The sequence below is a fragment of the Myotis myotis genome, unplaced genomic scaffold (assembly GCF_014108235.1).
Source record: "Myotis myotis isolate mMyoMyo1 unplaced genomic scaffold, mMyoMyo1.p scaffold_m19_p_17, whole genome shotgun sequence".
NCBI classification, from domain to species: Eukaryota; Metazoa; Chordata; class Mammalia; order Chiroptera; family Vespertilionidae; genus Myotis; species Myotis myotis.
In genome coordinates, this window is record NW_023416321.1 from 11,300,326 (window position 1) to 11,326,857 (window position 26,532).

Consider the following 26,532-nt stretch of genomic DNA (forward strand, 5'->3'; position numbering starts at 1 on the left):
CAGAGACCGCCAGCCGCCTCGCAGGGGCGCCCAGCCCAGCGGCGGCGAGGCGGACTTTGCAGCCCGGGGCGCGCGGAGCTCCGTTCGCCAGGCTCTCCCAGCCGAGGCGGCCACGCCTGCAACGGCCTTTGCAACAGCCGTAGCTGCGGCAGCAAAACCCGCAGGACAGATCCCACCCCCGCCCCGCCCGTCCAATCCATCTTGATCGAAAGGCGACGCTCCTGGGGAGAAGCAAGGCACGGGGCGGGGGAATGAAAGCCTTTGGGGGCTCTCGACAGGTGTTTGGGGGGAGAGGGCGGAGCCGTCCTGGGCAGGATGAGGAGGGCGGGGCTGTGCTGCCCCTTTAAGAGGCGGCGGCGGAGCCCGGACCTTTTCTCTTTCCCCGGAAGGAGAGGGAGCGCGGCTGGGCGCGCAAGGTGGGGAGGTGCGGCGCTGGGCGTGGGAAGGCGGGGCGCGCGGAAGCACCCCTCCCTCCCGGCCTCCTTGCGGTCTACCAGTCTGCCAGCCCAGATCCGTCACCCAGCCGGGATCGAAGTCGACCGTGCGGCCAAGGGGGCGCGGCCGGGACGAGCAGCGGGGCAGGGTGTCCGGGGTGGGGGCGCGGCGACCAGACGCCGGGCTGGCCGGAGAACAGACCCGCGGACCTCGGAGCGCACCTGAGAGCGCGGACCCGGAGCGGATGTGAAACCGATCAGCGCTGCGGGGCTGAAGGACGCGGCGGGCCGAGGGTTTTGCGGTGGTGCGCGGGCAGGTGAACAGGTCCGCACGCCCAGCTCCGCGTCCGCACGCGCTCTCGCCCGGGTGCCCGCTCCCGCTCGCCTCCATGGGACCCAGCCCCCGCCTCGCCACCCCTGTCCTGCGCCCGACGCTCTGCGCGCTCGCCTTGATTGTGGCCGCCGGCGGTCGCGTCGCCTCCGCCTTCAACCTGGACACCCGATTCCTGGTGGTGAAGGAGGCCGGGAACCCGGGCAGCCTCTTCGGCTACTCGGTCGCCCTCCATCGGCAGACGGAGCCGCAGCAGCGCAACCTGTGAGTGAGGCCGGCGGGGGTGCAGTGGGCGAGAGAGAGTGTGTGCGAGTGCAGGGTGCGGTGCGGATCCGGACTTGAGTCGGAGTCCTGGCCCACGGGCCTCCGGCGACTGTGAGCAGAGATTAAGCGGGTGGGGACCTGGGCAGCCCTCCTGCTGCGGAGATTTGGCGGGAAGTGAAGGGATTAGGCGTGGGATGGGCATGGGGGGTGGGGCAGTCATCATTGGCAAGTGCTGACCCAGCCAGAACCTGTCTAGACGCAGCCCCTCAGCCCTTTAAACCTCCCTGGAGAACAGCATTGGGGTTCCGCTTCCCTGAGCCCCTTCCCTTCTGTGAATTGAGTACCTAGTACACCGCATGCCCCTTATTCTCCAGGGATGGGAGCTGGAAAAACTGCAGGATAGAAGCCTATTGGATCTCCCTCACCCGGTTCCTGGGGAGGACCTATGGGCACATGCATTTAAGCTCTCTCCCTTGACAACTCCCATTAAGTCTGCGGCCACGCCAGCCGCACCCTCTGCAAAGACAGACTGGAGGGGTTCTCAGCCTCCCCGCAGCTGGAGGGTGAGGTGATGAGTCTGGGTGTTTGGAGCTGTCCAGGGGCCTCCCTCTGAGCCCTTGAGGGTGGGGGAGTAGAAGAGAGAGGAGGGGCTGTCCCAAATCCTGCTGGGTCTCCTGCCCCCTCACCCCCAGGCCAGCAGTGACACCCTCCCAGCAGACATCTTTCCTGCATTCCACAGATTCATGTTGAGTCTTTAACCCTGAGAGTGTTTGTTTGGTTTGAAGAGGGAAATGGTGTTTTTCTGTTCCTTCTGTTCTCCTTCCCTACCAGCTGCAAGAAGGAAGGGAAGAGCTAGGCATAAGGGACAGAGGGGAACGAGGCTGCATCCTGCGCTCCAGTCCCCTCCTCCATGCTCACCACACACTCGTGCCCTGAGGGGCATGTCCAGGTTTCAGATGTTCGGGAAGGGAAGAGAGGTGGGGAGGGGAGGCTGTGCCAGGAGGGAAGGTAGTTAGGACAGGTCAGGCAGGCAGGCCCTGTCACTTTGAGTCGGGTCCCCTACCAGACCTCTGCCCCCACCTGGCGTCTGACCCCTCTGAGCGAGAAGACATGGTCATAAAAAGGGTGTGTTGAAACCTCTTCCAACTCTGGCTGCGGCCGGTAGAAACTTGAGGAATGTCAAAGTCCAAACTTGGCTCCTGCCCAGTCTGCCTACCTGAACTGGCCTAATTCCACGTCGCTTCTGCAGAGGCTAAGGTCACCACAGCCTTCGCAGCCCTGCCCCAGCGGCTGCGGCCCAGCCTTGGCCAGTCCTCCACCTTTTGGAGACTCTGAGTGACCGTCAACACAAGTTTCTATAATTGGTGCTCTTTCTGCCCCGATCCGGAAAAGGCTTTCCATGCTAAGGCAGCATCGTGCAAAGAGATCAGAGAAGCAAGAGGAAATAATGGGAAACTGGAGTCAATAAAGGATCAGTCACACCCTCCCCCCTTTCCTAGGCGACCTTGAGCAAGATATGTCCCTTCTCTGGGCCAGTTTTCCCCAAAGAGGAGTTGGCTTGGACCTGGATCTGTCTTGCTCCGTCCTGCCTCTGTTGCCCTAGAAGAGGCCACTGGGCATTGTGGAGAGAGAAGAGGCTGCAGAGTTCCATTGCCAGTTTACCTGTCTCTCACATCTGTCACTCACACCGGGGCCTTCATTTCCTCCCATGTCAGGGGAAGGGGACCAACACACCTTCTTCATGGGGTAAGAGTGGGGCTTCCATGAGAGAATGTGTGTCACATGCTCTGCAGCCGAGGGCTCCTGCCAGGACCTGGATGCACCCGCACTATCCATGGGCCTCACCCAAGATGGCTGAGCAGAGAAGTTCTACTTTTTTTTTCCCCCTGGGCAGCTAGAGGTGGCATTAAGCCTGACAAGAGCCCAGAGGTCCTAAAACTAATGGACCTCAGAAGCAGGAAGCTCTAGATAGACTTCTGGGCCACTCAGTACCCTCAGTCTTCCCCAGGGGTGGTTCTAGATCCTGGCTCATCTCCTGGTCTCACTGACTTCTGCTCCTTGGCCCTTTGGGAGAGCCAGCTGGCCCAGCTGGGCTTGGCTGTAGCCAGCTGTGTAGCCAGATGTGAACAGCTGCCTGAGTGCGCAGCTCAGGGGAACCAGCAATCAAGTCACAGTCCCTTTGGAAAAGGGAAAGGGTCCATGGTCCTGAACAAACTCTTCGTTTGGGGCTCACAGGAGGTTTTCCAGAGGGGCAGAGATCCCCGAAAGCACATGTAAAATCATGTGTGTTTGCATGTTGTTCTGGGGGTGGGAGCTGGGAGAGCGTAGCGTTCATCATATTCTCAAAGAAGGCCTTATTCCAGAAATGGTTAGAAACCCAGGTGTGGACCCTCTTGGTTCCCCATCAGCTCCACCTTTGGGCTGGGGTTCCCTGCCCACAACATAAGAGGCTCCCCCCAACCCAGGCCCCAGTTTCTCAGTCGCTGGACCTGAGGGGTGAGGAGTGGGGCAGAGGACCCGGTTGCTTTGGGCTTCTTGGTGAGGCGCATGAGGACCCCGGGGGAGGCAGAGGGACTATTCCTCAGGGAGATGGCCACTGGCTCCCCCGCCCTTAGCACCTGCTCTTCACTGCCTCCTGGGAATCCCGTGTCCTGGTCTGGCCTGACCTTGGGGAGATACCTCCGGGGCCCTGTCTCCCTCTCGCCCTTGCCAGGCAATGAAGGTTTCTGGGAAGCCTGGGGTGAGGGTGGCTGGGCCTCCTGGAAGATGAGGTCATCCCCGAGGGAGGCAGGAACCAGGATTACCTGCTGTGCTCTCCTCAAACATGTTTCCCGGGCAGAACAGCCACCTGGCAGCCTCCAAGGCTCGTGCCAAAGGAAACGGGCAAAGCAGGCTGCCGCTGCAGGCAGAAGGCTGCATGTGGCCTAGTGTCCTTTCCTCTGGCTCTCTCCACTGACCAGTCTGGGCCCAGGAGCTTACAATGGGGTGGGAGGCAGGGGAAGCCCGATCCTGTAGAAAAAGAGAGGGGCTCGGTCAGAGCTAAACAAAGGGGAAACAGGATGTCCGCTGCAGCAAGAGGAATTGAGGTTAGATGACATGAAGAATGCCCTCAGGGATCAAATATGGAAAAAATAGTATGGAGCAAGGGAGAGGGAGAAGAAATGAGAAAACCGGCCTTGTTCCCTTTTATTGGAGGCTTGGGCCTAGGTCTCTTTCTCCCGTCCTCCCTCATTCTATCCCTTCCTCCCGCTTGCTGCTCTGGTTCTAGGGCTGAGTCACCAGAGAGGAGAGGGGGCTGGCTGGGCAGCGTAAGAAGTAAGGGGAGGACAGAGAGGGCTGCAGTCTCAGCCACCACAGGACCGGCCTCTGGGAGATGCCTAATTCCGGCATCAGAGTTGGCACAGAGCTGGGATCCAGGCATCTGAGAACTGCTGCCACCCCACCGCGGGCTCAGAGCTGGGGCAGCCCCCTCCCCAACCAGCTTCTAGCCCTGAGGAGTAAGGCATGGGGGCCCATTAGCTTGAGCGCTGGACCCTCTGGCCCTCTCCACTGGAGCCACCCCAGCGCCCCCCTGAGGGGAGGAGCCTGTTTCTCTGAGCATCACCCCACACTCCAGTATCCCAGGGGGGCCTTCCTCTCTTTGGGGTGAGCCAGCCTGGTGCCCTGACACCCCTGGGCCTCATACCCCAGGCCCCTCCCATTCTGCTACTTTCTACTTGGCTGTTGCATTAGCCTTGAACTGTCAAAGAAGTGAGAGGCAGGAGTGAGGAAGTGCTTTTCCAGAACTTGGGGGCTCAGGGGGCTCCCCAGGGGCCAGGTGGGGCTGTCTGGCTGGAGCCACAGGAGAGGGTGAGGAGACAGCTCTTTGAAAGCCTTTAAGAGGTCATCTTACCCATTCCCCTACCTCCCGGAGCGGCTCCCTGCCCACCAACCCCAGCCCAGACTCCAGGAGAGGTTTGATCTGATCTCTTCTTGCTCCAGGGGCTGAGCAAAGCCTCCCTCCTAGCCTCCTTCCTTCTGACTGCCGCTGGGAGGGTGGGCTCAGTGGTGGTCCAGAAGGGGTCAGCTTTTGGATTCTCGGATCTGGACCAGATCCAACAGCAGACAGCAGAGCGCTCATTTGCATATTAATGTGTAATACATTTGCATGTCAGTAAGGTCTCTCCCACCCTCTGGGTGCTCCCACATCTGGCTGTGGCTGGAGGCAGCTGGATCTGACCCTCTGCACACCACCTTCCTCCATCCACTCGCAGTCCTCTGACTGTAGACCCATTGGATCCTGGGCTGGGAGCCAGAGGGCCTTAAAGGGCCTCTGAACAGGCCAAGTTGGAGCTAAAAATACTCCAGGGGGTGGGAGTGGGGGCTCCCTGTGGAATCTCTGGGGAGGGTGGGGCTGGGGATGTGGGCCTGGCATTGCCCTGCCGCCCATCAGTAGGCACGAGACTGGTTGGGGCAAGGCCGGGGGAGGGTATAGATGGTAAGGGGATTTATTTCAGTTCAGTTGCCTTTGTGCCCAGCTCTGCCTGCCTGGTTCCCCAGGAGGCTAAGAGGAGGGGACCCTCGGCTCCCTCCCTCAGACATCTTGGGCAAGCAGCAGCAGGAGCAGCAACCCTTCCATGGCATTGCAGTCCTGGGAGGCAGCCTGGTCTCCTCTCGCCCACTGAGGCCTGGCCCCACCCCTTCAGGGTCACTGTAGCATGACCCCAGCCTCCACCAGCCAACTCTGAGCTCCCACCCTGGAATGACACCAGCTGCCAGGGCCCCACCCCCACCTTAGTGGTTTCCTGGTCTCCTTAGGCATTGGAAGTGCTGCTGTGCCCCATCCTCTGCTCCCTCTAAATAACTGGACTCATCTGCTATGTGTCCTCAGCTCCAGGCTCCTTAAGCTGGTGGGACAGAAACTCCCGGGTGCCTGGGGTGTGCTGGGGCCAGTCCTGGTGTCTCAGTACTCAGAAGGACAGTGTTCACACTGACCATGGCTTCATAGCCAGAAAGTCCTTCCAAAGGGAGAAGCCATTAGTTCCCCCTGGAGATTGTCGGGACAGCTGCTGTTCCCATTTCACAGACGAGGCACTCAAGGCTCAGAAAGGGAAAGGAAATTGCCCCTTGAAGCAGAACAAACCTTACAACCAGACCCTTAGGCTCCGAAGCTGGAATGCTCCTTTCCAAAGGCTTCCCTCTCTCATCTGTCAGGCTCCCTAGGGGTGGGTGTCCATGGGTGGTCAGGCACCCTCCTGAGCTTAGACAGAGGGTGACTAACTGGGCCTGGCTGCCACACTGGCCCCCTGCCAGCCTTTCTGCCTAGCACCACCTAACACTTCCCCAGGGTAAGGTCTGAGCTAAGGTGTAAGGTGCAGGCAGGGCCCCACCCCCTTCCCAGCACCTCCAGGCCGCGCATTCCTGACACCCAGTGGGCAGAGGCACCCAAGTCCTGGCATGCCTAGGCCCCGCCCTGCCCACTCCCTGAAACCTTCACTCACAGGTTCCAGGCAAGAGCTGCAGGCGGGGTATGGCACCTCCAGACTCTGGCAAGAGGCCCAGAGCCTGAGTTCTGAGCTGGGAGCCTCAGGGCGCTAGTATTGCTGGGGCCCCGACGGAGGGGCTCCTAGGAGGTGCCTGCCACCCAGGAGGCTGGGTCCATGAGAATCAAAGAGGCGGTCCTGGCAGAAGGTCCAGAGGCTACAGAGAGATGATGCGATGATGCTGGGAGAGTAAGGAGTGGTAGAACTGGGTTCTCAAACTGGGTGTACAATATTTGGGGTACATGTTAAACATGCAGGTTTGAATATTCCTATTCAATTCAGGTGGTCTGTGATGGGCTGAGGAATTTGCCTTTTGAACACATATCCCAGGGATTTCTGATGCTGGTGGTCCAAGGACTCTTGAGATATGATTCCGAGGCGAATCCCCTGCCTTTCTGTCCTCTAGTCACCTCTCTGGTAGGGATGGCTGGCTGGGATCCTAAGCATTCTTGTTGGAACTTGTAGTCAGTGTCCCTAAAGATGGGCAGCCTGGGGACCCATGTCCACCCTCATTCCTACTTTCCAAGAATACTGCCCTGGGGACAGAATGTCCAAAATGTCGAGTACCCAGTCCCACCCAATACCCTGAGCCTGTCTTAAGGTGGCAGTGGGGGCGGGGTGTAAGCATCACTCAGATTCCTTAGGGGTCCACTCCTCCTAGACCTAAGTCCTCAGATGGCTTAGAGTGGAAGGACCCAGGGTCCCAACAACTGACCCCACGCCACCTCTTACACGTTTTCTCCCAGGTCCTCCTGGAAGTTGAGCCCTGCGCCAGGGTCCCTCCAGGCTTGCTCTCGTTCGGTCTACCTTCATCTCAGAGGCCAAAGCATTCCTTCCAAAACCCAGACCTGACCATGTCACTCCCAGATCTGACCATGTGACTCCAAGATCTGACCATGTGGCTCCCAGATCTGACCATGTGACTCCCAGATCTGACCATGTCACTCCCAGATCTGACCATGTCACTCCCAGATCTGACCATGTCACTCCCAGATCTGACCATGTGACTCCAAGATCTGACCATGTGGCTCCCAGATCTGACCATGTGACTCCCAGATCTGACCATGTCACTCCCAGATCTGACCATGTGACTCCAAGATCTGACCATGTGGCTCCCAGATCTGACCATGTGACTCCAAGATCTGACCATGTCACTCCCAGATCTGACCATGTGACTCCAAGATCTGACCATGTGGCTCCCAGATCTGTCCATGTGACTCCCAGATCTGACCTTGCTCAATATCCCTCCATGGCTCCCCAAGGCCCTTTGCACCCTGCACTCTTGTCTCTCCCCAGGTTCCTGGATTCCAGCTGTGCCAGGACCCTGCAGATACCTGAGTCATCCTGCTTGCTCATGCTTCCTGGCCCCTGGCCCACGCCACACATATGCCTGAAGTGCCCTTCCTCCCCTTCCTCACCTGGCGGCCTGGTCATCATTCTCAGATTCAGACCAGGTCCCCTCTTCCCTGGCTGCCCCTCATGCAGAATCGGGGCTGGTTTGCACCCTGCTTTCCTCTCATGAGGTGCTGACTGCAGAGGTCTGCTTCCTGCCTGCCTTCTCCTACGGGCCTGCTCCTGGAGGTCAGGGGCTGGGATCCGTTTATCTCCTGACCCCAGAGCCTGGCACACAGCCTGGCAGAGCAGATGCTCAGTAAATGCAAGTTAAATAGCAAGCTGTTTGAAGTGGGCTTTGGGGAGTCTGAGCCCAGGCCCCCTACCTCCTTGCCCCACAGGCTCCTGGTTGGTGCTCCCCGTGACCTCGCCATGTCTGATGGCTATACCAACCGGACCGGTGCTGTGTACCTGTGCCCACTCAGTGACCGCAAGGACGACTGTGAGAGGATGGACATCACAGAGAAAAGTGAGGGGAAGGGGCTGGGGATCAGTGCTGGGTCAGGAGCCTGGTGGAGAGGGTAGCAGAGAGATAAATGACCTGGAGGAGATGAAGGCTCACCTGGGCAGTTTCTAGTCACTTCTTGTCCAGCTGGGAAGAGGGAGTCTTAGAGGAGAATGGGACCATATGGGATTTGTGGAGCTCAGACTGTGGGGGGCTGGAGGAGGGAGGAGGGCGGCTGCCCTGCTGGAGTGGAGGACCCCAGGGGGACTAACCCCTGCCCTCTGGAAGCTCTGGGCACTGGGAGGATGGGGTGCCCTGACCCGTGATCCCTCCCATGCCCACAGGTGACCCTGACCATCACAAAATTGAGGACATGTGGCTTGGGGTGACTGTGGCCAGCCAGGGCCCTGCAGGCAGAGTCCTGGTAAGTGGGTACTCCAGGCGGTTCCCCCCTTCAGCCCTCTCCTTCATCTCCCCGGAGCTGCGGAGAAATCAGAGGACAGAGGGGGTCCTTGGTGCATGAGCGGGGGCTTTGCAAATGACTACGTCTATGGCTCTCTGTGTCTCAACCCTGCATTTATGGAGAGGGAGGGGGGTCTGGCACTCTCCCAAGACCCAGCATGGCCTGGGTCCTGTCTGAATCACACTTCCTCCCTGCCCCACCCCTGCTACCCCCTGGGTTGCTCACCCTTCGCGGGAACAGCTACAGGAACAGCAAAGAGAAAAGGGCAGATAGGCCCTGAGGCCGTGTGGCCTAGTCTTGCTCCTTCCGGGGAGCCTGGCTGGCTGTCGGAAGAGGGACAGTGCTGCTGACCTCAGCTCACTTGGTTTGGGTCTGAGGGCCCGTCCCTCTTATCAGTTGTCACCTCCTGCCCCATTCTTTTTTTTTTTTTTTAATAGATTTTTATTGATTTCAGAGAAGAAGGGAGAGGGAGAGAGAGAGATAGAAACATCAGTGATGAGAGAGATTCATTGACCAGCTGCCTCCTGCACGCCCCACACTGGGGATCGAGTCCGAAACCAGGGCATATGCCCTGACCGGGAATCTAACCGTGACCTCCTGGTTCATAGGTCAGTGCTCAACCACAGAGCCACACCAGCGGGCATCCTGCCCACATTCTTCAGTGCTGGCCCCGGGAGCTCTCAGTTTCTGCGTCCCAGAGAGAGAGAGATTTTAAAAACTGATATAAAACGTAGATACAGTGCCGAAACCGGTTTGGCTCAGTGGATAGAGCGTCGGCCTGCGGACTGAGAGGTCCCGGGTTCGATTCCGGTCAAGGGCATGTACCTGGGTTGCGGGCACATTCCCAGTGGGAGATGTGCAGGAGGCAGCTGATCGATGTTTCTCTCCCATCGATGTTTCTAACTCTCTATCTCTCTCCCTTTCTCTCTGTAAAAAATCAATAAAATATATTTTAAAAACAACAACAACAAAAAACGTAGATACAGCAAAATGTACAGGTTGTAAGTGGCATTGAGTTTTGAAAATTATACACCTGTGTAACCAACATCCATTAAAGAAATAGCGTATTCACAGCATTCTAGAAAGTGTGCCCCCTTTCAACCAGTCATCACCTCCAGACCCATCACTGCTGTGCTCTTCGCATTTGAACACTGTGTTAAGCTCCGGGTTTGCATCACTTTACTCAGACACCTTATGCAGACCTCTGTTATGGATGGTGTGGGGCTAGGACCCACTTAAGGCCATTCTAGATACTGGGTCCTTCAGTGTTGTCTGCTCACCCAACTATCTGTTCCTTCAACAAGTTCTTAGCGAGCACCTATTGTGTGCCAGGCACTGTGCCAGCACCAGGAACTTGGTGGTGACAGGTCAGGCTGGGCCAGTGGGAGTGAAGCTCACAGCTGGAAGGCACACAGAAAGTAAGCCACCACGAACGAGGCCTGGTGCGGGGTTTTTGCCTGGCCCCTGGCTGTTTTGCAAGCATCCTATTCCGATTGATTTGCCCAATAACTATTTATCGGCCGTGTGCTGGGAGAGGCGACGAGAGAGGCAGTGCAGCCTAGTGCATAACAGCTTAGACTTCAGAGCCGGACAGCCTCTCTCGGATGTGAGATCTTAGACAGAGACTCACTCTCTGTGCCTCTAAAATGGAGAAAGTGATTGTCCCTACTCCATAGTGTTGTTAGGAGGCTTAAAAGGCTTAGCATGTGAAGAGCTTGGAGTTGTGTCCGGCATGTAGTAAGCACTCCGGTTCAGCTGCTGCTGCTGTTGTTGTTAGTTGTCCTTTCATTAAGAGGGCAGGGTCATTTGGGGACAGCAGAGAAGCAAGTCCCTTAATCTGCTGGTGATCTAGCTCCTTTAAGACCTGAGAGCTTGAACCCACATTCCCTCGTCCTTTCCCCCTTTCCTTTTGCCAGAATCTCTGAGCCACTCTCAAATCCAGTACCTTCTGGCCCTCCAAAGAGTGTTTCCAACCTTCAGAGCAGATTTCTGAATTCTGGAAAGGAGATGCAGGTCCAGGCATCCCTAGGAGGCTCCCCTTTCAGCTCCTGTCCCGCAAAGCCAGGGGTGCGCAGGGCCGAGGGACAGCGGGCCCTGAGTCCTTGCTGCGGGCTCAGGCTGTGCGCCGGGGTGGGGTCCCCAGGTCTGTGCCCACCGCTACACCCAGGTGCTGTGGTCGGGGTCGGAGGAGCAGTGGCGCATGGTGGGCAAGTGCTACGTGCGGGGCAACAACCTGAAGCTGGACCACACTGACGACTGGCAAACCTACCACAACGAGATGTGCAACAGCAACACCGACTACCTGGACACGGGCATGTGCCAGCTGGGCACCAGCGGCGGCTTCACCAAGAACACTGTGTACTTCGGCGCTCCCGGTGCCTACAACTGGAAAGGTGAGGACCCTAGGGGCAGGGGAGGAGCAGAGACCACCTGCCCCAGCCAGCCACTGGGACAGCTGGCCGAGACCCTCCACGCTAGGGGGCAGAGGAGACAGACCCCCTGGCCAGTATCAGCAACCACCACAAGCCCTACTATTTGGAAGCACTTACACATATTATCCTGATTAACCTTCAGATACTCTATGAGGCAAGTGTTGTTATACCCATTTTACAGAAAACTGAGCCTCAGAGAAGTGAAGTAAATTGCTCACGCCGACAGCAGGCTCTGAAACCTGAATTAGAATGCAGGTCCATCTGCGTCTAGTGTAGCCACTTAAAAACTGATTTAAAAAGCACGACATGCTCCGGGTACAGCGACTAAATGGTACAGTAGGATTTGGTAAAATAAAGAGTAAAAGTGCCCCTCCTCTCCTCCCTGCCATCACCCATCTCCCTCGTCCCATTTCCCAGTGTACACTCCATCTTGTGGACCCTCCAGACTTATTTTAGACTGTAGAGGTACCTTTAGTGCACACACAGACAGACTCACACTAAACAGGCCGTTCTACTGCTTTCCCTTTACAGTAAACTGTGGGCATTTTTTTTTTCATGTCAAGACATATAGGTCAACCTTTTGGGGGCTGCAGAGTATTTCCTTGTACCAAGACCCATGCTTGTAACTACCAGGGCGCACACGCCTCACGGCCCACACCCCCTGCATCTGCTTTTCTCTGCCACACAGGTTGTAGCAGCAGCGACCCATCTCCTCTTACTGTGCCCTATTGTTGTCGAATCAACAGGCAGAGGGAGCCCAGAACCTTGGCCCTTGGCCCGGGTCTTAGTCACAGCTCTGTGCTCACCTGAACTGAGGCCTCTGCTCATTCCTGTGGTTCTGCCCCCCACCCCCACCCCCACCCCGGTCCTTTAGAACCTTGGTGAAGCGCAGGTACTCTCCAGCAGTAGCCTCGGGGAGCAGGGGCCTGTGGGCAGCCCCAGTTCGGGGGCAAGACTATGAGGAGATAATGGCATGAAGTCTGGCATCAGTGTCCAGAGTGGGGGAAGTGTCATCTAGTCGCTGCGAGCCTGGATGACCAGATTCCAGTCATGTCTCTACAACTAGCTCCTCATGCCTAAGCCTCACTTTTCTCATCTGCAAAATGGGGGGAGGGGCCATCATTCTATTTTGCTGTTGTTGTTAACCCTCACCCGAGGATACTTTTTCCATGATTTTTAGAGAGAGTGGAAGGGAGATGGAGAGAAAGAAACATCAATGTGAGAGAGAGACATCGCTTGGTTGCCTCCTGCATGCATCCCGACCAAGGCCAGAGATCGAGCCTGCCACCAAGGTATGTGCCCTTCACTGGAAGCAAACTCAGGACCTTCAGTCCATGGGCCGATGCTCTATCCACTGAGCCAAACCAGCTCGGGCTGCTTTTATTTTAATATGTTTTTATTGATTTCAGAGAGATGAAGGGAGAGGGAGAGAAAGATAGAAACATCAATGAGAGAGAATCATTGATCGGCTGCCTCCTGCACGCCCCCTACTACTGGGGATCAAGCCCGAAACCTGGGCATGTGCCCTGACTGGGAATCGGACCCTGACCTCCTAGTTCAGTGATGGCGAACCTATGACACGCGTGTCAGAGGTGACACGCGAACTCATTTTTTTGGTTGATTTTTCTGTGTTCAATGGCATTTAAATATATAAAATAAATATCAAAAATATACATCTTTGTTTTACTACAGTTGCAGAGATCAAAAAATTTCTATATGTGACACAGCACCAGCGTTAAGTTAGGGTTTTTCAAAATGCTGACACGCCGAGCTCAAAAGGTTCGCCATCACTGGCCTAGTTCATAGGTCAATGCTCAACCACTGAGCTCCACCAGCCAGGCTACTTCACAGAATTGTTAAAATAAAGAGGACGTGATTTGCACCTGGCAACGTGCGCACAAATATTTTAAGAGGTTATTATTACCCTTCTCTGGGGAGGGGGCCTGGACAGGGTGGAGGAAGGGGTGGTGGCTTACACTCCTCTCCCCAAATCCTCCTGAAGGAAACAGCTACATGATTCAGCGAAAGGAGTGGGATTTATCCGAATACAGTTACAAGGACCAGGAGGACCAAGGAAACCTCTATATTGGTGAGTCCAGTCGTGGTGGCCCAAAGGGTGGAAGAGGAGGGGAGGGGCTCAGTCCCTGGCACGCTGGCCCTCTCACCTTTGGTGCCTGGTGGAAGGGTGAGGCCAGGGTACAGGTGTAACTAGTGGTATTTAGTTCAATTAGCGCTTATTGAGCGCCAAGATGCAAAGTCCCTACCCTCATGGGGCTCACAGTCCAGTGGGCATCCAGAAGCCACTTTCTTGCCCAACGTAGAAGAGAGGAATAGAAGATAATGGGGGGTGACCTTGGGGGTGCATCCAGAGTAGAAGGCAACAAAGTTTACCTGGGGCCTTGATTGACCACCTTCCCCCATCCCAGGGTACACGGTGCAGGTGGGCAGTGCCATCCTGCACCCTACAGACATCACCATTGTGACGGGTGCCCCGCGGCACCGACATATGGGTGCTGTCTTCTTGCTGAGCCAGGAGGTAGGCGGAGACCTGCGGAGGAGGCAGGTGCTGGAGGGCACACAGGTGGGCTCCTATTTTGGCAGCGCCATTGCCCTGGCAGACCTGAACAATGATGGGTGAGAATCCAGGGACATTCTCCGGGGCTGGGGAGAGTGGTGAGGGGAGCAGGCTTGCCAAGGCAGAGACAGGGAGGCTTGCATTTGTTTGCACGCTGTTGCAGGGATTTGCAAATTACTCTTGTCTGTTGATTTGCAATCAGACTTTCTGGGATTCTAGGCATTTGCATGTCAGTTGCATGACACCTGCTTCTCCGTGTCTATGCCGGTCATTTCTCTGGCTCTAGTGCATGTGGGCTGTTTGGGTGTGATCTGTGCATGCATGTCTTCCTCGCATGTGTTTCCTATTAGATGGGGTTATGTTGGCATTTCCTTGGCTTTCCCACGACGCATGGCCAGAGATGCCACTTGTACAGCCGTGTGCCCTGGCACAGTTATGCCTGCTAAACCACAGTTATGCTGCATATTGATGGCTGGCCTCAAACTCCCCTGTCCCCCTCCTTCTCTTCTGTGCAGGTGGCAGGATCTCCTGGTGGGTGCCCCCTACTACTTTGAGCAGAAGGAAGAGGTAGGGGGTGCCGTCTATGTCTTCATGAACCAGGCAGGCACCTCCTTCCCGGCCCACCCCTCCCTCCTCCTTCACGGCCCCAGTGGCTCCGCCTTTGGCTTCTCTGTGGCCAGCATTGATGACATCAACAAGGACGGATTCCAAGGTATGAGCCAGCACACCCGCCCCAGCACCCCCACTGACTGAGTGCCAACTGCATACCAAGCTTGGCAGGGCCCGGGGAGGAGAGGAGATGCGGCCGGGCTGGGAGTGTACAGCAGCGCTAGAGAGGGGATGTGTCGAGGGAGCCACCACGGGCGAGGAGCGAACATACTGCTGGGCATCGAGGGCTGGGCTGAGTGTGCACCGTGGAAGGGAGCTGAGGGGTACGAGATGAGATAGGACACCTGCCTGAGGCCCCCAGATCTAGCCGGTGTGGGGGGTTCGTTTCAGAGATGAGGCTAGAGAGGTAGCGTGGGGGTGAGGTGGATGTTGTTGAAAGCCAGGCTTTATATTTGGGTAATGACAGAGGGGTGTCCAGAGAAGGTGTGGGGGCAGGGATCGGATATGATAACTTGGTGCCCTGGTCCCTGGTCCCTGGAAGGAGATGTGGGACGGATGGGGGCGAGCAAGGCTGGGGTGTTAAAATCAGGAATGTCGTGTCTCAGGAGGGGGATGTTAAGAGCCGGGAAAAGGTGGGAATCCTGGATATAGAGGATGTCACCAGAACTCTGCAGCACGTAGGGACCCATCAGACCTGGCTGTTCGCCTGGTTGCCATGGGAGCACCTGGTGTATCTGGAAGTCGCTTCTCTGGCACTCTCAGTTTCCCAGAATATAGCTGAAAACCAAACGGAAGGCAAAGGAGCCTCCAAATAGTCCAAACAGGTGACAGAGGGTTCAGCTGATGCAGCCCAAAGCCCTTACTGGTACGGGAGTCACCCGGTTTCCACTTAGGACCCACTTGTTCTTCCTCCACATACTTCTCCAACAAGCTTGGCATTCTGTGTACGGAGGCCTTATCAGATCAAAGGCAGCGAACTCAGAGTTGAGTCAAGTTTAAGAAGCTGAAGCAGTTTGGATTTATGCGTGGAAATAATGGTTGGAATTTTACAAGTCTGGACACTTGAACATTTAACACTGTAGTGCTGGGACTAAAATCCCAGCCGCCCCCTCCCCCCACGCTAGAGAGGCATGGCCTCCGGGATCCTCTTCTCTACTCATCAGCTGTGTGACGTTGGGTTTTCTGAGTCTGTTTCCTCATCTATAAAGTGGGGACAGTGGTACCGACAGCCAGCACCCTTGTGAGGATTAAACAAAATGAGTGGCTTGCTACCTACCTGGCACAGTCAGCATGGGGAGCCCCGGCTTTTGTGACCCTGCTGGCAAATGACTTTAGGAGAAGCAGGTGTCTGGAGGGGAGGTTGGTGGGGGAGATGGAAGGCACTGTAATAAGGGGAAATAAACAGCAGCCGCTGGCGGGAATCGGGAGGGTGGGCCTGCCTGAGACACTAACTAGCTGTCTGACTGGGTAGGTCACTTCCCTCTCCTGGACCTACTTCCCCACCTATACAAGGAGGCAACTGGGTGCCCGTCGGTCCCAGTTTCAATCCTGAGCCACAGAGCTCTGTTTCCTGGTGATTTGAGTACTGCCTGGCAGGGTGGGGTCAAGGCCATGCTGGGCTCTGTGGCTGGAGCACAGGATTGGGGCGACAGGGGGCCCACAGTCCCCCGGGTGACCTCACTCTGCCTCTCTTCCCCAGACATTGCTGTGGGAGCTCCGTTTGAGGGCTTGGGCACGGTATACATCTACCACAGCAGCTCCAGGGGGCTCCTGCAACAGCCCCAGCAGGTATGACAGGGCCTGGGGCCTTCCCTCCTTGGCTTGCCCACCCCCTTCTTACTCCCCCTGGGCCCCCCTCCCCAGATCCTACCCTAGAGCTTGTCTTCAGGGCTTCCCCCTGCCCCCAGGTCATCCACGGAGAGCAGCTGGGACTCCCTGGCCTGGCCTCCTTCGGCTACTCCCTGAGCGGGAAGATGGATGTGGATGAGAACTTCTACCCAGACCTGCTCGTGGGGAGCCTGTCGGACCGCGTCGTGCTGCTGCGGTGAGCCAAGGCGACAGTGAATAGGGGCCTTCTCCCTCCCACCCTGCCTGCAGGGAGCCCTATCTCCGTCCGCCTTCATCACCAGGGCCACCCAAGCTTGAGCCCCGGCCTGGCCTGGCCTGAGGCAGGTGGGGTGCTGATGTCTGGGTGTTTCCTATGCAGGGCCAGGCCCGTCATCAACATCCTCCACAGGACCTTGGTGGCCAGGCCATCCGTGCTGGACCCCGCGCTCTGCACAGCCGCCTCCTGGTGAGACTCGCAGTCCCCGTTCTGCCCACCCTTCTCCTTATGCAGGGGTCCTCAAACTACGGCCCTCGGGCCACATGCGGCCCGCCGAAAACATTTATCCGGCCTGCCCGCCGGGTGTTTTTGCCGGGGTAGAGGTGGGGTTGGGAGTGAGATCCAGGGGAGGAGGGACAAGGACAAGGAGAACACCTAGTTGGGTGGAGGTGGGGAAGGAGAGAGCCACCTTGAGCAAATGATTCATCTTTCTGAGTCTCAGATCCTGGCCTATAAAGCAAAGTTAGTAATAACCAATTTGCAGGATTGTTGTGATTGTTAAATGAGATAATGTACAAAAAGACCTTAGCATGGTACCCTGTGCACCCTGAATGCTCAAAATATGTTAGCTGCTAGGATGGTGACCATGATGCGGATGGCCCCAAGGTCTTTGTGTGAGGGAGGATATTGGGTCAGAAGGCAGAGGGAGACAGAGCAGGGGAGAGGGGGCATAGAAGGAGATCTGGCCCTAGCCGGTGTTGCTCAGTGGATAGAGCATTGGCCTGTGGACTGAAGGGTCCCGGGTTCGATTCCGGTCAAGGGCACATGCCCAGGTTGTGGGCTCGATCCCCAGTGGGGAGCATGTAGGAGGCAGCCAATCCATGATTCTCTCTCATCATTGATGTTTCTATCTCTCTCTCCCTCTTCCTTCCTCTCTGAAATCAATAAAAATATTTTTAAAAACTGGTTTAATAAAAGAAGGAGATCTGGACTAGGGATCCTGAATAAGACTGGCTGGGCCACAACTCCAGGCAACCCCTTCTGCTCTCGGCCTCAGTTTCCCCATTGGGGACCTCTGTCCCTGTTTTCTATGGCTCTAATGGGAGTGGGGAGGGAAGGAGCCAGGGACACCCCAGACCAGCTATGTGGACTCCCCGTGTTGCCCCTGCCTCTCCCCTGAAGGGCCCAGTTTCCCCTTGCCCGGTAAAGGGAGTAAGAGCGAGGGCTGGATATCTGGGTCCCGCTGTGACCCGGCCCTCCTGTACGTCCCGCCTCCCCCAACAGTGTGCAGGTGGAGCTGTGCTTTGCATACAACCAGAGTGCCGGGAACCCCAACTACAGGAGAAACATCAGTGAGTGCTGGGGTGCAAGGTGAGGGGGGGCAGGCTCACCGGGTCACTTGCTGACCCCCTGGTGCTCCCCCTGCAGCCCTGGCCTACACGTTGGAGGCAGACCGGGACCGCCGCCCACCCCGGCTTCGCTTTGCGCAGAGCCAGTCGGCTGTCCTCCACGGCTTCTTCTCCATGCCCGAGCGGCGCTGCCAGAACCTAGAGCTGCTCCTGATGGTGAGGGAGGCGCCAGGGGAGGGCCACGTCCCTCAAAGAGGTAGCCAGCACCCCCCCCAGGTCAGGGGTGCGGGACTGGGGTCTCCCCAGAGACAGAGGTGGGGGAGGTTGCCTGGAAACCCATCGGTCTTCGGGGGTACAGTACACAGCCCCCAGCATGTGGTAGAGGAGAGATGGAGACCTTCTGAGAAGAGTGAGGGCTGAGACTCCTGGCTTGGCTCGGCTCCGGGGAAATGGGTCTGTGAGTGGGGGGCAAACTCAGCCACTCTCTGGGACCTTGGGGTGAGAGGGAGACCTCAACTGTGGAGCCCAGGGGTGAGGGGAGGCTCACACCTCCCCAGAGCTATCCCTGCTCCCCAGTCTCATCTGTGGATCAAGGTGGTAGGAAGGGGACCAATTTGGTTATAGGACAAGAGGAGGTTCAGCCTTCCTGGGGGGCCTTCCCAGGTGGAGGGGGGCCCACGCTCCTCCCTGGGGACTCCGGGTGGTGTCAGGATTCAACTCGGCAAGGGAGGGCGGTGCAGAGCTGGGCTCAGCTCGCCCTCCTTCCCAGGACAACATCCGCGACAAACTCCGCCCCATCGTCATCTCCATGAACTACTCGTTACCTTTGCGTTTGCCCGACCACCCCCGGCTGGGCTTGCGGTCCTTGGACGCCTACCCGGTCCTCAACCAGGCACAGGCTCTGGAGAACCACACGGAGGTGGGTGAGGCCGGCGGGCAGGGCGGGGCCGGGAGGGCTGTGGGCTGTGGGACGAGAAGGCGCCGCGGTCGGTCCTGCGCTGCTCACGCCTCTGTCCCCCCAGGTCCACTTCCAGAAGGAGTGCGGGCAGGACAACAAGTGCGACAGCAACCTGCAGATGCAGGCGGCCTTCGTGTCGGAGCAGGGGCAGCGGCTGAGCAGGTGCACCCTGGGCCGCACCTATTGGCCAAGCGTGGGGAGGCCTTCCTTAGCTACCGGGATTGAGGGGCGGAGATCCCAGGGGTGGGGCCTCAGAGGGAGGCGAGGCTGAGAGGCTGGACTTTAATTGTCCGGGTAGGATGTGTAACTGACCTTCACCGCTTTCTTCCACCTGGCGAGACTGGAGGGCGGGGCCTGGCTGTCCGGAGTAGGGGCGGTCTAGAGCTAGTAGACCAGAGGGGCGGGGCCTAATGGGGCGGGGCGGGGCCTGGGCGGGGCTTCGGGCTCCGTCTAAGGCTCCTCCCTTTTCAGGCTCCAGTACAGCAAAGACCTCCGGAAACTGTTCCTGAGCATCAATGTGACCAACACCCCAAGCAGGGACCGGGCTGGGGAAGACGCCCATGAGGCGCTGCTCACCCTGGCAGTGCCCCAAGCCCTGCTGCTGTCCTCAGTGCGCCCTGTGAGTGCCCCGCCCGGGCTCCATCATGTATTTGCATCCTTAGATGCATGTCATTTACATGTGTTGTCATGTGTCCCCTCTTCTCTGGGCTGGGCCTCCTCGGGTGCCTGCGGCATCTCTGTTGCTAAAGGAACCCCGTTCTCATGCCTCTAGGGCTTCAGACCCTGTGATACAGGGAAGGGGCGGGACCAGCCCTCCTCTGACCACCCAGACCTCATTATCTTCTTTCCTTAGGCTGGAACCTGCCAGGCCAACGAGACTATCCTTTGTGAGCTGGGGAACCCCTTCAAACGGAACCAGAGGGTAAGCCCTGGCCGCATTCTCCAAGGCAACTCCCTGTTCTTCTCGCTTCTGCCTGCCTGCTTCCTGGCCCTCCTTAAAGCAAAGAGCCAGGTGGGGGAGGAGGAGATCAAGGAAGGGGTGCAGAGAGATCCAGGGGCTGAGAAAAATGGAGCCACTAGTGAGCTGTGCACAGAGCGAGAGGCGGTGGAGGTGAGGAAACCAGTTTGGCAGAGCACCTCCTCTGGGCCAGGCCCCACGCCCAACACTGTGCTTCTTCTATATGACTGTAATTCTTACAGCCTTCTGAGGTGGCAGATGCTGTTTCACAGATGGAAACACAGGCTTAGAAAGTTTTAATAACTGACTTAAGGTCATGTAGCTCCAAAGTAGCCGAGTTGTCACTGACAGAGAAGAGGAGAGGGGACGCGGAGATGTGACTGGGAAGGTACAAGAGTGGAGATGGGTGGGGAGGTGGAGAACGCTCACCCAGGATCGGGGGGAAGAAGTGGCCAGAGAACCGATCTAGCACAGTATTGAGCCCCCGCCCCAGGGCATGACCCCTGCATGGCTCCAAACACCCTTCTCTGCCTCCCTGGCCATCATGGCAGATGGAGCTGCTCATCGCCTTCGAGGTCACTGGGGTGACCCTGCACACAAGGGAATTCCAGGCGCAGCTGCAGCTCTCCACGTAAGTGACCTCGCAAAGCCAGGCTGTATTGGGGTTAAGGGGTCCTGGGACCTCCCCCAGCCCCAGCCTCAGCTGACATATCTCCTTACCCACTCCCCGCACTTCCTTCCCAGGTCAAGTCACCAGGACAACCTGTTGCCCATGACCCTGACTCTGCTGGTGGACTACACTCTCCAGGCCTCGCTTAGCATGTAGGTACTACCATGACCCCCAGTCTTCTCTTCCTGAGCTAGGGCCTCCCTGTCCTCAAGGTGTCTCCAAGCTTCTCTGGCACAGCTCTCTTGGCCTGGTTTCCCGAGGCCTTTCCATCCCCTGGATCATCCCTCCCCTTAACAACAACCACTGTCATTGTTGTGGTTGTTATTATTCCTCCTGCAAAGCCAGCAGCAGTGGAGGAATCAGCAACTCTGGGGAATAAGGTGTTGGTACCATCTCTTGACAGCTCATTGTGCTAAGGATGTTCTATACATCATCTCATTGGCTCTTCGTAACAGCCCATGATATAGCAACAATTATTAACTCCACTTTACAGATGAGGAAACTGAGGCTCAAAAAGGGTAAATAACTTGCTTGAGGCCACAGCTATGGCAGGACTGGAATTTATCTTAGATCTGCCTAATGTCCGAGGGAGTTAACCAACTTTGGTGCCCACCCCCTCTGCCAGAGCCCCTCCTGCCTCCTGTGACTCCAGCATCTTTCTTACCGCTAGGGTGAGTCAACGGCTACAAAGCTACTTTGGGGGAATGGTGATGGGCGAGTCTGGCATGAAAACTGTGGAGGACGTGGGAAGCCCTCTCAAGTATGAGTTCCAGGTAAGGGGACTCTGGGACCCTGGGCCGGAGACTTCTGGGAAGGGCGATGGGGCAGTTCTTTTGTCTGGGATGTCAGGCTGTGAGGGTGGGGGTTGGTGAGATGGAGGTGGTTTTCTAGGAGATAGTAATCTTGACACCCTTTGTGCCCACAGGTGGGCCCAGTGGGAGAAGGGCTGGCAGTCCTGGGGACCCTGGTCCTAGGGCTGGAGTGGCCCTATGAAGTCGCCAATGGCAAGTGGCTGCTGTACCCCACGGAGATCACCATCCGAGGCAACGGGTCCTGGACCTGCCAGCCACCAGGAGACCTTGTCAACCCTCTCAACCTCACTCTCTCAGTAAGGACACCACAGGGGTCTTTCATTTGCATCTCATTTGCATGCTGCAGGGCAGAAAGGCCAGCGTCTTCCCACCCCTCCCCTCACACTCTTAGGGGTTCTGCCTCTCCCCCTGCGCTTTCTTCCTCTCCTCACCTCCGCTCATTCCTTCCTCCCAGCAAAGCTCCTGTTCCCTCTTCAGGTCCCTGAGGACAGACCGCCATCACCACAGCGCAGGCGGCGACAGCTGGACCCGGGGGGAGTCCAGGGCCCCCCACCTGTTCCTCTGGCTGCTGCCAAAAAAGCCAAGTCTGAGACCGTATTGGTGAGTGGCCAGGGTTGGAGAGGGTTGTGGCCACACATCCAGGGGGCTTGCGAAACAAGGGGAATAGGGACTGTTCACCAGGAGACCCCAGTCTGATGAGGTGACATAGCCCTTGTCCTCAGGAGCCCCTAGTCAGAGCAGCTGGACTCATCTGCTGCCCCCAGAGGGCACCTCCCTGCACTTGCCCTGGGGGGTACAGTCAATACAATGGACCAAAGGAAGAGACACTGGCTCTAGTCCCAGGACCCCCCAACCTGTTGGGGTGATAGAGCTGCTCAGCCTTGGACATTAGGGCTGGAATGAGGAAGGCGGAGTAGGGTGCCCCTGCCCAAAGGGAGACAGGAAGAGAATTGGAAGGAAGTAGAGGCCCAGCTGGGTGGAGGTGGAGGCAGTATCCAAGGTGGGGGCTCAGTGTGGGAGGAGGCTGGCAAAGGGATGTTGGAGATGGGGCCCCATTTCCATGAGCAGATATCAGATTTCATGTTATCCATGTCCCTGGCATCTATAAATGGTTGACCCAAAGAATACGTCTTAAACATATAGTGGTAAGTATGGGGGTGAGGGTATGCATGAGTGAAGGCTGAGGTCAGGGCCCTTTGGGTCAGCCATGGGCAGGGGAGGAGTCAAAGGTAAGGGGCGAAGCATGAAGACTCTGGACACCCAGCCTGTCTCGTGCCCTGTGTTCCCTGCCTACCTCAGAGCTGTGGCAGTGTCCACACCCACTGTGTGTGGCTGGAGTGCCCCATTCCTGATGTCCCTGTCCTCACCAACGTGACAGTGCGGGCTCGAGTGTGGAACAGCACCTTCATTGAGGTCAGTGCCTGGGTCTGGAGGTCTCCCCTGCCACCTGCCTGGGTGGGGAGAACAACAGGGAGAGGGTGAGGCCAGGGTCACAGCAAGGCCTCATGCGTGTGCGTGCGTGTGTGTGCGTGTGTGTCAAGGACAGCGTCATGTTTTATACAGGACAGGTTGGACACCTGTCATTGTGTGCTGTGTCAGTGTTAGGTTTTGTGCCTGGATGTGGACATGACATGTTTGTCTCCAGCCAAAATGACCTTCTCTCATGTGTCCATTGTTCTGTCATGTGCCCACGACTTTCCCACCTCCATGCCTTTGACATGCTACTCCTTGCCTCTAGAATGCCAGCTCCCCCTCTTTTATCTCTGGATGTAAACTCCTATTCACCCCTAAAAGTCCCCCTCAGATGCTTCACCACCAGTGAGGTCTTTCCAGCTGAAAATGATCTGTCTTCCGAGATCATAAATCTTTTCAGTTTTGTGAGCCATACGGTTTCTGTTGCAACTGCACAGTTCCTCCATGTAGCACAAAGCTGCCGTAGACCACAGTCAATGATTCGGCATGGCTGTGTGCCCCAGATACTTTACTTACAAAAGCAGGCGGCAGGCCAGACTTAGGCCACACACCTGACCTAGACTGTGACCTTCATTGTCTCTGTTGTTCTCAGCATCCAGCACAGGATCTGATGCACAAATGAATGAATGATGTGCATTTGTGTGGGGGGAGGCCTGGCTGTCAGATCCTTTGGGTGCTGCTTAAGGATGCTGTGTGGTGAGGGGGTAGCCTGGGGGGGGGGCGGAAGCTTAGGGTCAGGAGGGAGGCTCATCTGATTCTTTTAACCCACCCATCTTCCCTGCAGGATTACAGAGACTTTGACCGAGTCAGGGTAACCAGCTGGGCTACCCTGTTCCTCCGAACCAGCGTCCCCACCATTAGCATGGAGAACAAGACTGTGCGGGTGAGTGAGTATGTTGCCTGGCCAGGGCCTGGAGCGCAGGGCATCTCCTCAGAGCACTTTCACACATATCAGCTATGTGGTCCTCCGTCCTGGCAGCACACTGGGATCCTCTGGAGGACTCCTGATGTCTAGACCACAGCCCTGAGCAATGAGATCTGAGTCTGTGGAGGTGGGACCGGCAGTGGTTCCTTTAAAAGCCCCACCACCCCGTGATTTCAATGGGCAGCCGTGGTTGAGAACCTCTGCTTGACCTTATTTGATTCACACAACATCTCCACGAGGATGTCCCATCTCCAAGCAAACTTGGAAAAAAGGTTCCCAGACTTAATTCTGAGTTATACCTGGAAGAGTAAATATGACAATGTTTCTAATAAATTGTTGTGAAAAGGATATAAATGGAGATATGTAGGAAATACAGATAGGAGACGAATGGAGGGTTGGTTAAATATGTTATGGTACATTTCTTAAAATATATTAAGGTACTGGAAGAAGGGATAGAAAGATGGATGGAACAGCACAGAAACGTATTTTATTATACAGATGGCATTTTTAATCAGTAGAGAAAGGTGGATTGTTAAGTCATGTTGGAAGAGCACATTTGGAAGTTAAAGACAAACCCCTACCTCACACCATAAATAAAAATATACATTTGAGTTAGACTAAACATTTAAAATAGGAAATAAAGCCTAATATACCAGAGAAAATTTAGAAAAAAAATGATAATTTTTAATTATGTGGAGAGGGAATAATTTTAGTAAACCCAGAAGTCACAAAGGGAAAATTTGACAAATTTGACTACATGAAACTTTAAATTTATATACAGGCATACCTTGGAGATATGGTAGGTTTGGTTCCAGACCACCTCAGTACAGTGCATATCACAATACACAGAGTCCCATGAATTTTTTGGTTTCCCAGTGCATATAAAAGTTCTGTTTACACTATCCTGTAGCCTATTAAGTGTGCAATAGCATTGTATCAAAAAACACAATATATACACTTTACTGCTGAAAAATGCTAACCATCTTCTGTTGGAAAAATGGCGCCGATAGACTTGCTTAATGCAGGGTAGCCACAAACCTTCAGCTTGTAAAAAAAAAAAAAAAATGCAATATCTTCAAAGTCCAGTAACATGAAGCCTGCCGGTCCAGCACAAGAGCTGATAAGGAAACAAAAAGGGCGAGAGATATATTGCTTTTAAAAAAGTCTATGGCACATATGACGAAGTATTGACATATATATTTAACGTGTAAAGGGCAACATAAAATAAACAGACAGTGTACATATTGTAAAATACAAATGTTTAACTCAATATTGAAGAAATAAAAATAGCAGCAACAAGACTTTTATCCTATCAGATCAGGAAATATGAGGAAGAGTAATTCTATGTGGTGCTGGTGCGCCAGAAGGAAATGCTTTGGATTGGAGTCTAAATTGATGGATTCTTTTTGGAGATGAGTTTGTCAATATCTATTACAACTTAAAATGCACATCTCCTTTGCCCAGCACAGACTTAAGGAGCGAATAGGATAAGCATGTGAACATAAATATATGGGGCTCTTTTAAAGCGTTGTTTATAATGACATGAAATTGGAAACAATCTATGTGTCTTTCAGTGGATTGGTCAATAAATTATGGCACGTTTCTCCAATGATGACGCAGTTATCAGAAGAGACCAGGGTGATCTTTATTAATGGCATCAAAGGGTGATGATATTAAGTGAAAAGGGAAGCAGGTCGCAAAAGAGTGTGTACAGTCCATATAGATCCCATTTATGTGGGAGAAAAAGAGTACACATATTTAACATACGCACTAAAATATGGAAAGAGAGTCACTAAAATGTTGGAGATGGTTGTTTCTCAGGAGTAAAATTATAAGGAGCTTTTGGCTTTCTTTGTAGCATCTGTAGTTTAAAAAATAATAATTTTTAAAGAAATAAGCATGTATAACCAGAAAAAAACTTTCTAGTTATATGTGAAATATATTTAATATATAATGTAATTTTGTATCATAACACATGTCATATATTGTTACATGTAATATAATAATATATATTTCATATATATATGTGTGTGTGTGTGTGTGTGTGTGTATGTGTGTATCTCCATTGTAGGGGAAGAAAAAGAATGGTACTATCTGCTATGCATTCTTTATTGTTTTGTAAATATTTATGGATTGCTTACTGTGTACCAAGTATTGTTCAAAGCAGTTTATTCATATTAAATGCATTCAACCCTCCCAGCAACCTATTAGGTAGGTATTATTATCCAGTCCCCATTTTACAGATGAACAGAGAGGTTAGGCGACTTACCCGAGGTCACACAGCTAGTGAATAGCACAGTTGGGACTTGAACCCTCTAGACCAGTAGTCGGCAAACTGCGGCTCGCGAGCCACATGCGGCTCTTTGGCCCCTTGAGTGTGGCTCTTCCTAAGCCTTAAGTTAATAACAATGTACCTACCTATATAGTTTAAGTTTAAAAAATTTGGCTCTCAAAAGAAATTTCAATCGTCGTACTGTTGATATTTGGCTCTGTTGACTAATGAGTTTGCCGACCACTGGTCTGGGGAGTCTGGCTCCAGAACACATGCTTTGGGCCACTCTATGAGGCAGGCATTATGATCCCCTGAGCAGAGACCATGAAATGGAGACTCAGAGAGCTGACCTGTCCAAGGTCACACAGCTCGTCAGGGATGGAGCTGGTACCCCAGCCTGGATGTGTGCATCACAAACCCAAGTTCTAGGCTGCCTCCCAGACCTGAGGCTGTTCTTTGGAGAACCCAGATCATGGCTGAATCGGCTGCTCTCGGGGGGCCTTTTCCAGTCCCTGCGCGCCCCCTACTGGCAGTAGGTCAAACAGCAGGGTCAGGGACCAAGCTGGGCCGGGAAGCAGGAGCCTGGGGCCTAAGGGGGCGGACA

General features: G+C 55.2%; 1 protein-coding gene across 1 annotated transcript in view; it reads left to right on the forward strand.

The window, feature by feature from the left end:
- The first annotated feature begins 357 nt into the window (after window positions 1–357).
- ITGA3 (integrin subunit alpha 3) overlaps window positions 358–26,532 on the forward strand; it is a 30,816-nt gene continuing 4,641 nt past the window's right edge. The window contains exons 1-23 of the mRNA XM_036339309.1: window positions 358–1,029; window positions 8,285–8,412; window positions 8,733–8,812; window positions 10,995–11,244; window positions 13,286–13,372; window positions 13,710–13,917; window positions 14,374–14,570; window positions 16,167–16,255; window positions 16,375–16,511; window positions 16,674–16,760; window positions 17,796–17,863; window positions 17,940–18,076; window positions 18,630–18,779; window positions 18,883–18,980; window positions 19,290–19,437; window positions 19,672–19,740; window positions 20,328–20,407; window positions 20,521–20,598; window positions 21,117–21,219; window positions 21,372–21,554; window positions 21,736–21,858; window positions 22,558–22,671; window positions 23,516–23,614. Of these exons, the coding sequence (XP_036195202.1) occupies window positions 824–1,029; window positions 8,285–8,412; window positions 8,733–8,812; window positions 10,995–11,244; window positions 13,286–13,372; window positions 13,710–13,917; window positions 14,374–14,570; window positions 16,167–16,255; window positions 16,375–16,511; window positions 16,674–16,760; window positions 17,796–17,863; window positions 17,940–18,076; window positions 18,630–18,779; window positions 18,883–18,980; window positions 19,290–19,437; window positions 19,672–19,740; window positions 20,328–20,407; window positions 20,521–20,598; window positions 21,117–21,219; window positions 21,372–21,554; window positions 21,736–21,858; window positions 22,558–22,671; window positions 23,516–23,614 (2,919 nt within the window). The 5' untranslated portion in view covers window positions 358–823. The remainder of the gene's footprint in view (window positions 1,030–8,284; window positions 8,413–8,732; window positions 8,813–10,994; window positions 11,245–13,285; window positions 13,373–13,709; window positions 13,918–14,373; window positions 14,571–16,166; window positions 16,256–16,374; window positions 16,512–16,673; window positions 16,761–17,795; window positions 17,864–17,939; window positions 18,077–18,629; window positions 18,780–18,882; window positions 18,981–19,289; window positions 19,438–19,671; window positions 19,741–20,327; window positions 20,408–20,520; window positions 20,599–21,116; window positions 21,220–21,371; window positions 21,555–21,735; window positions 21,859–22,557; window positions 22,672–23,515; window positions 23,615–26,532) is intronic.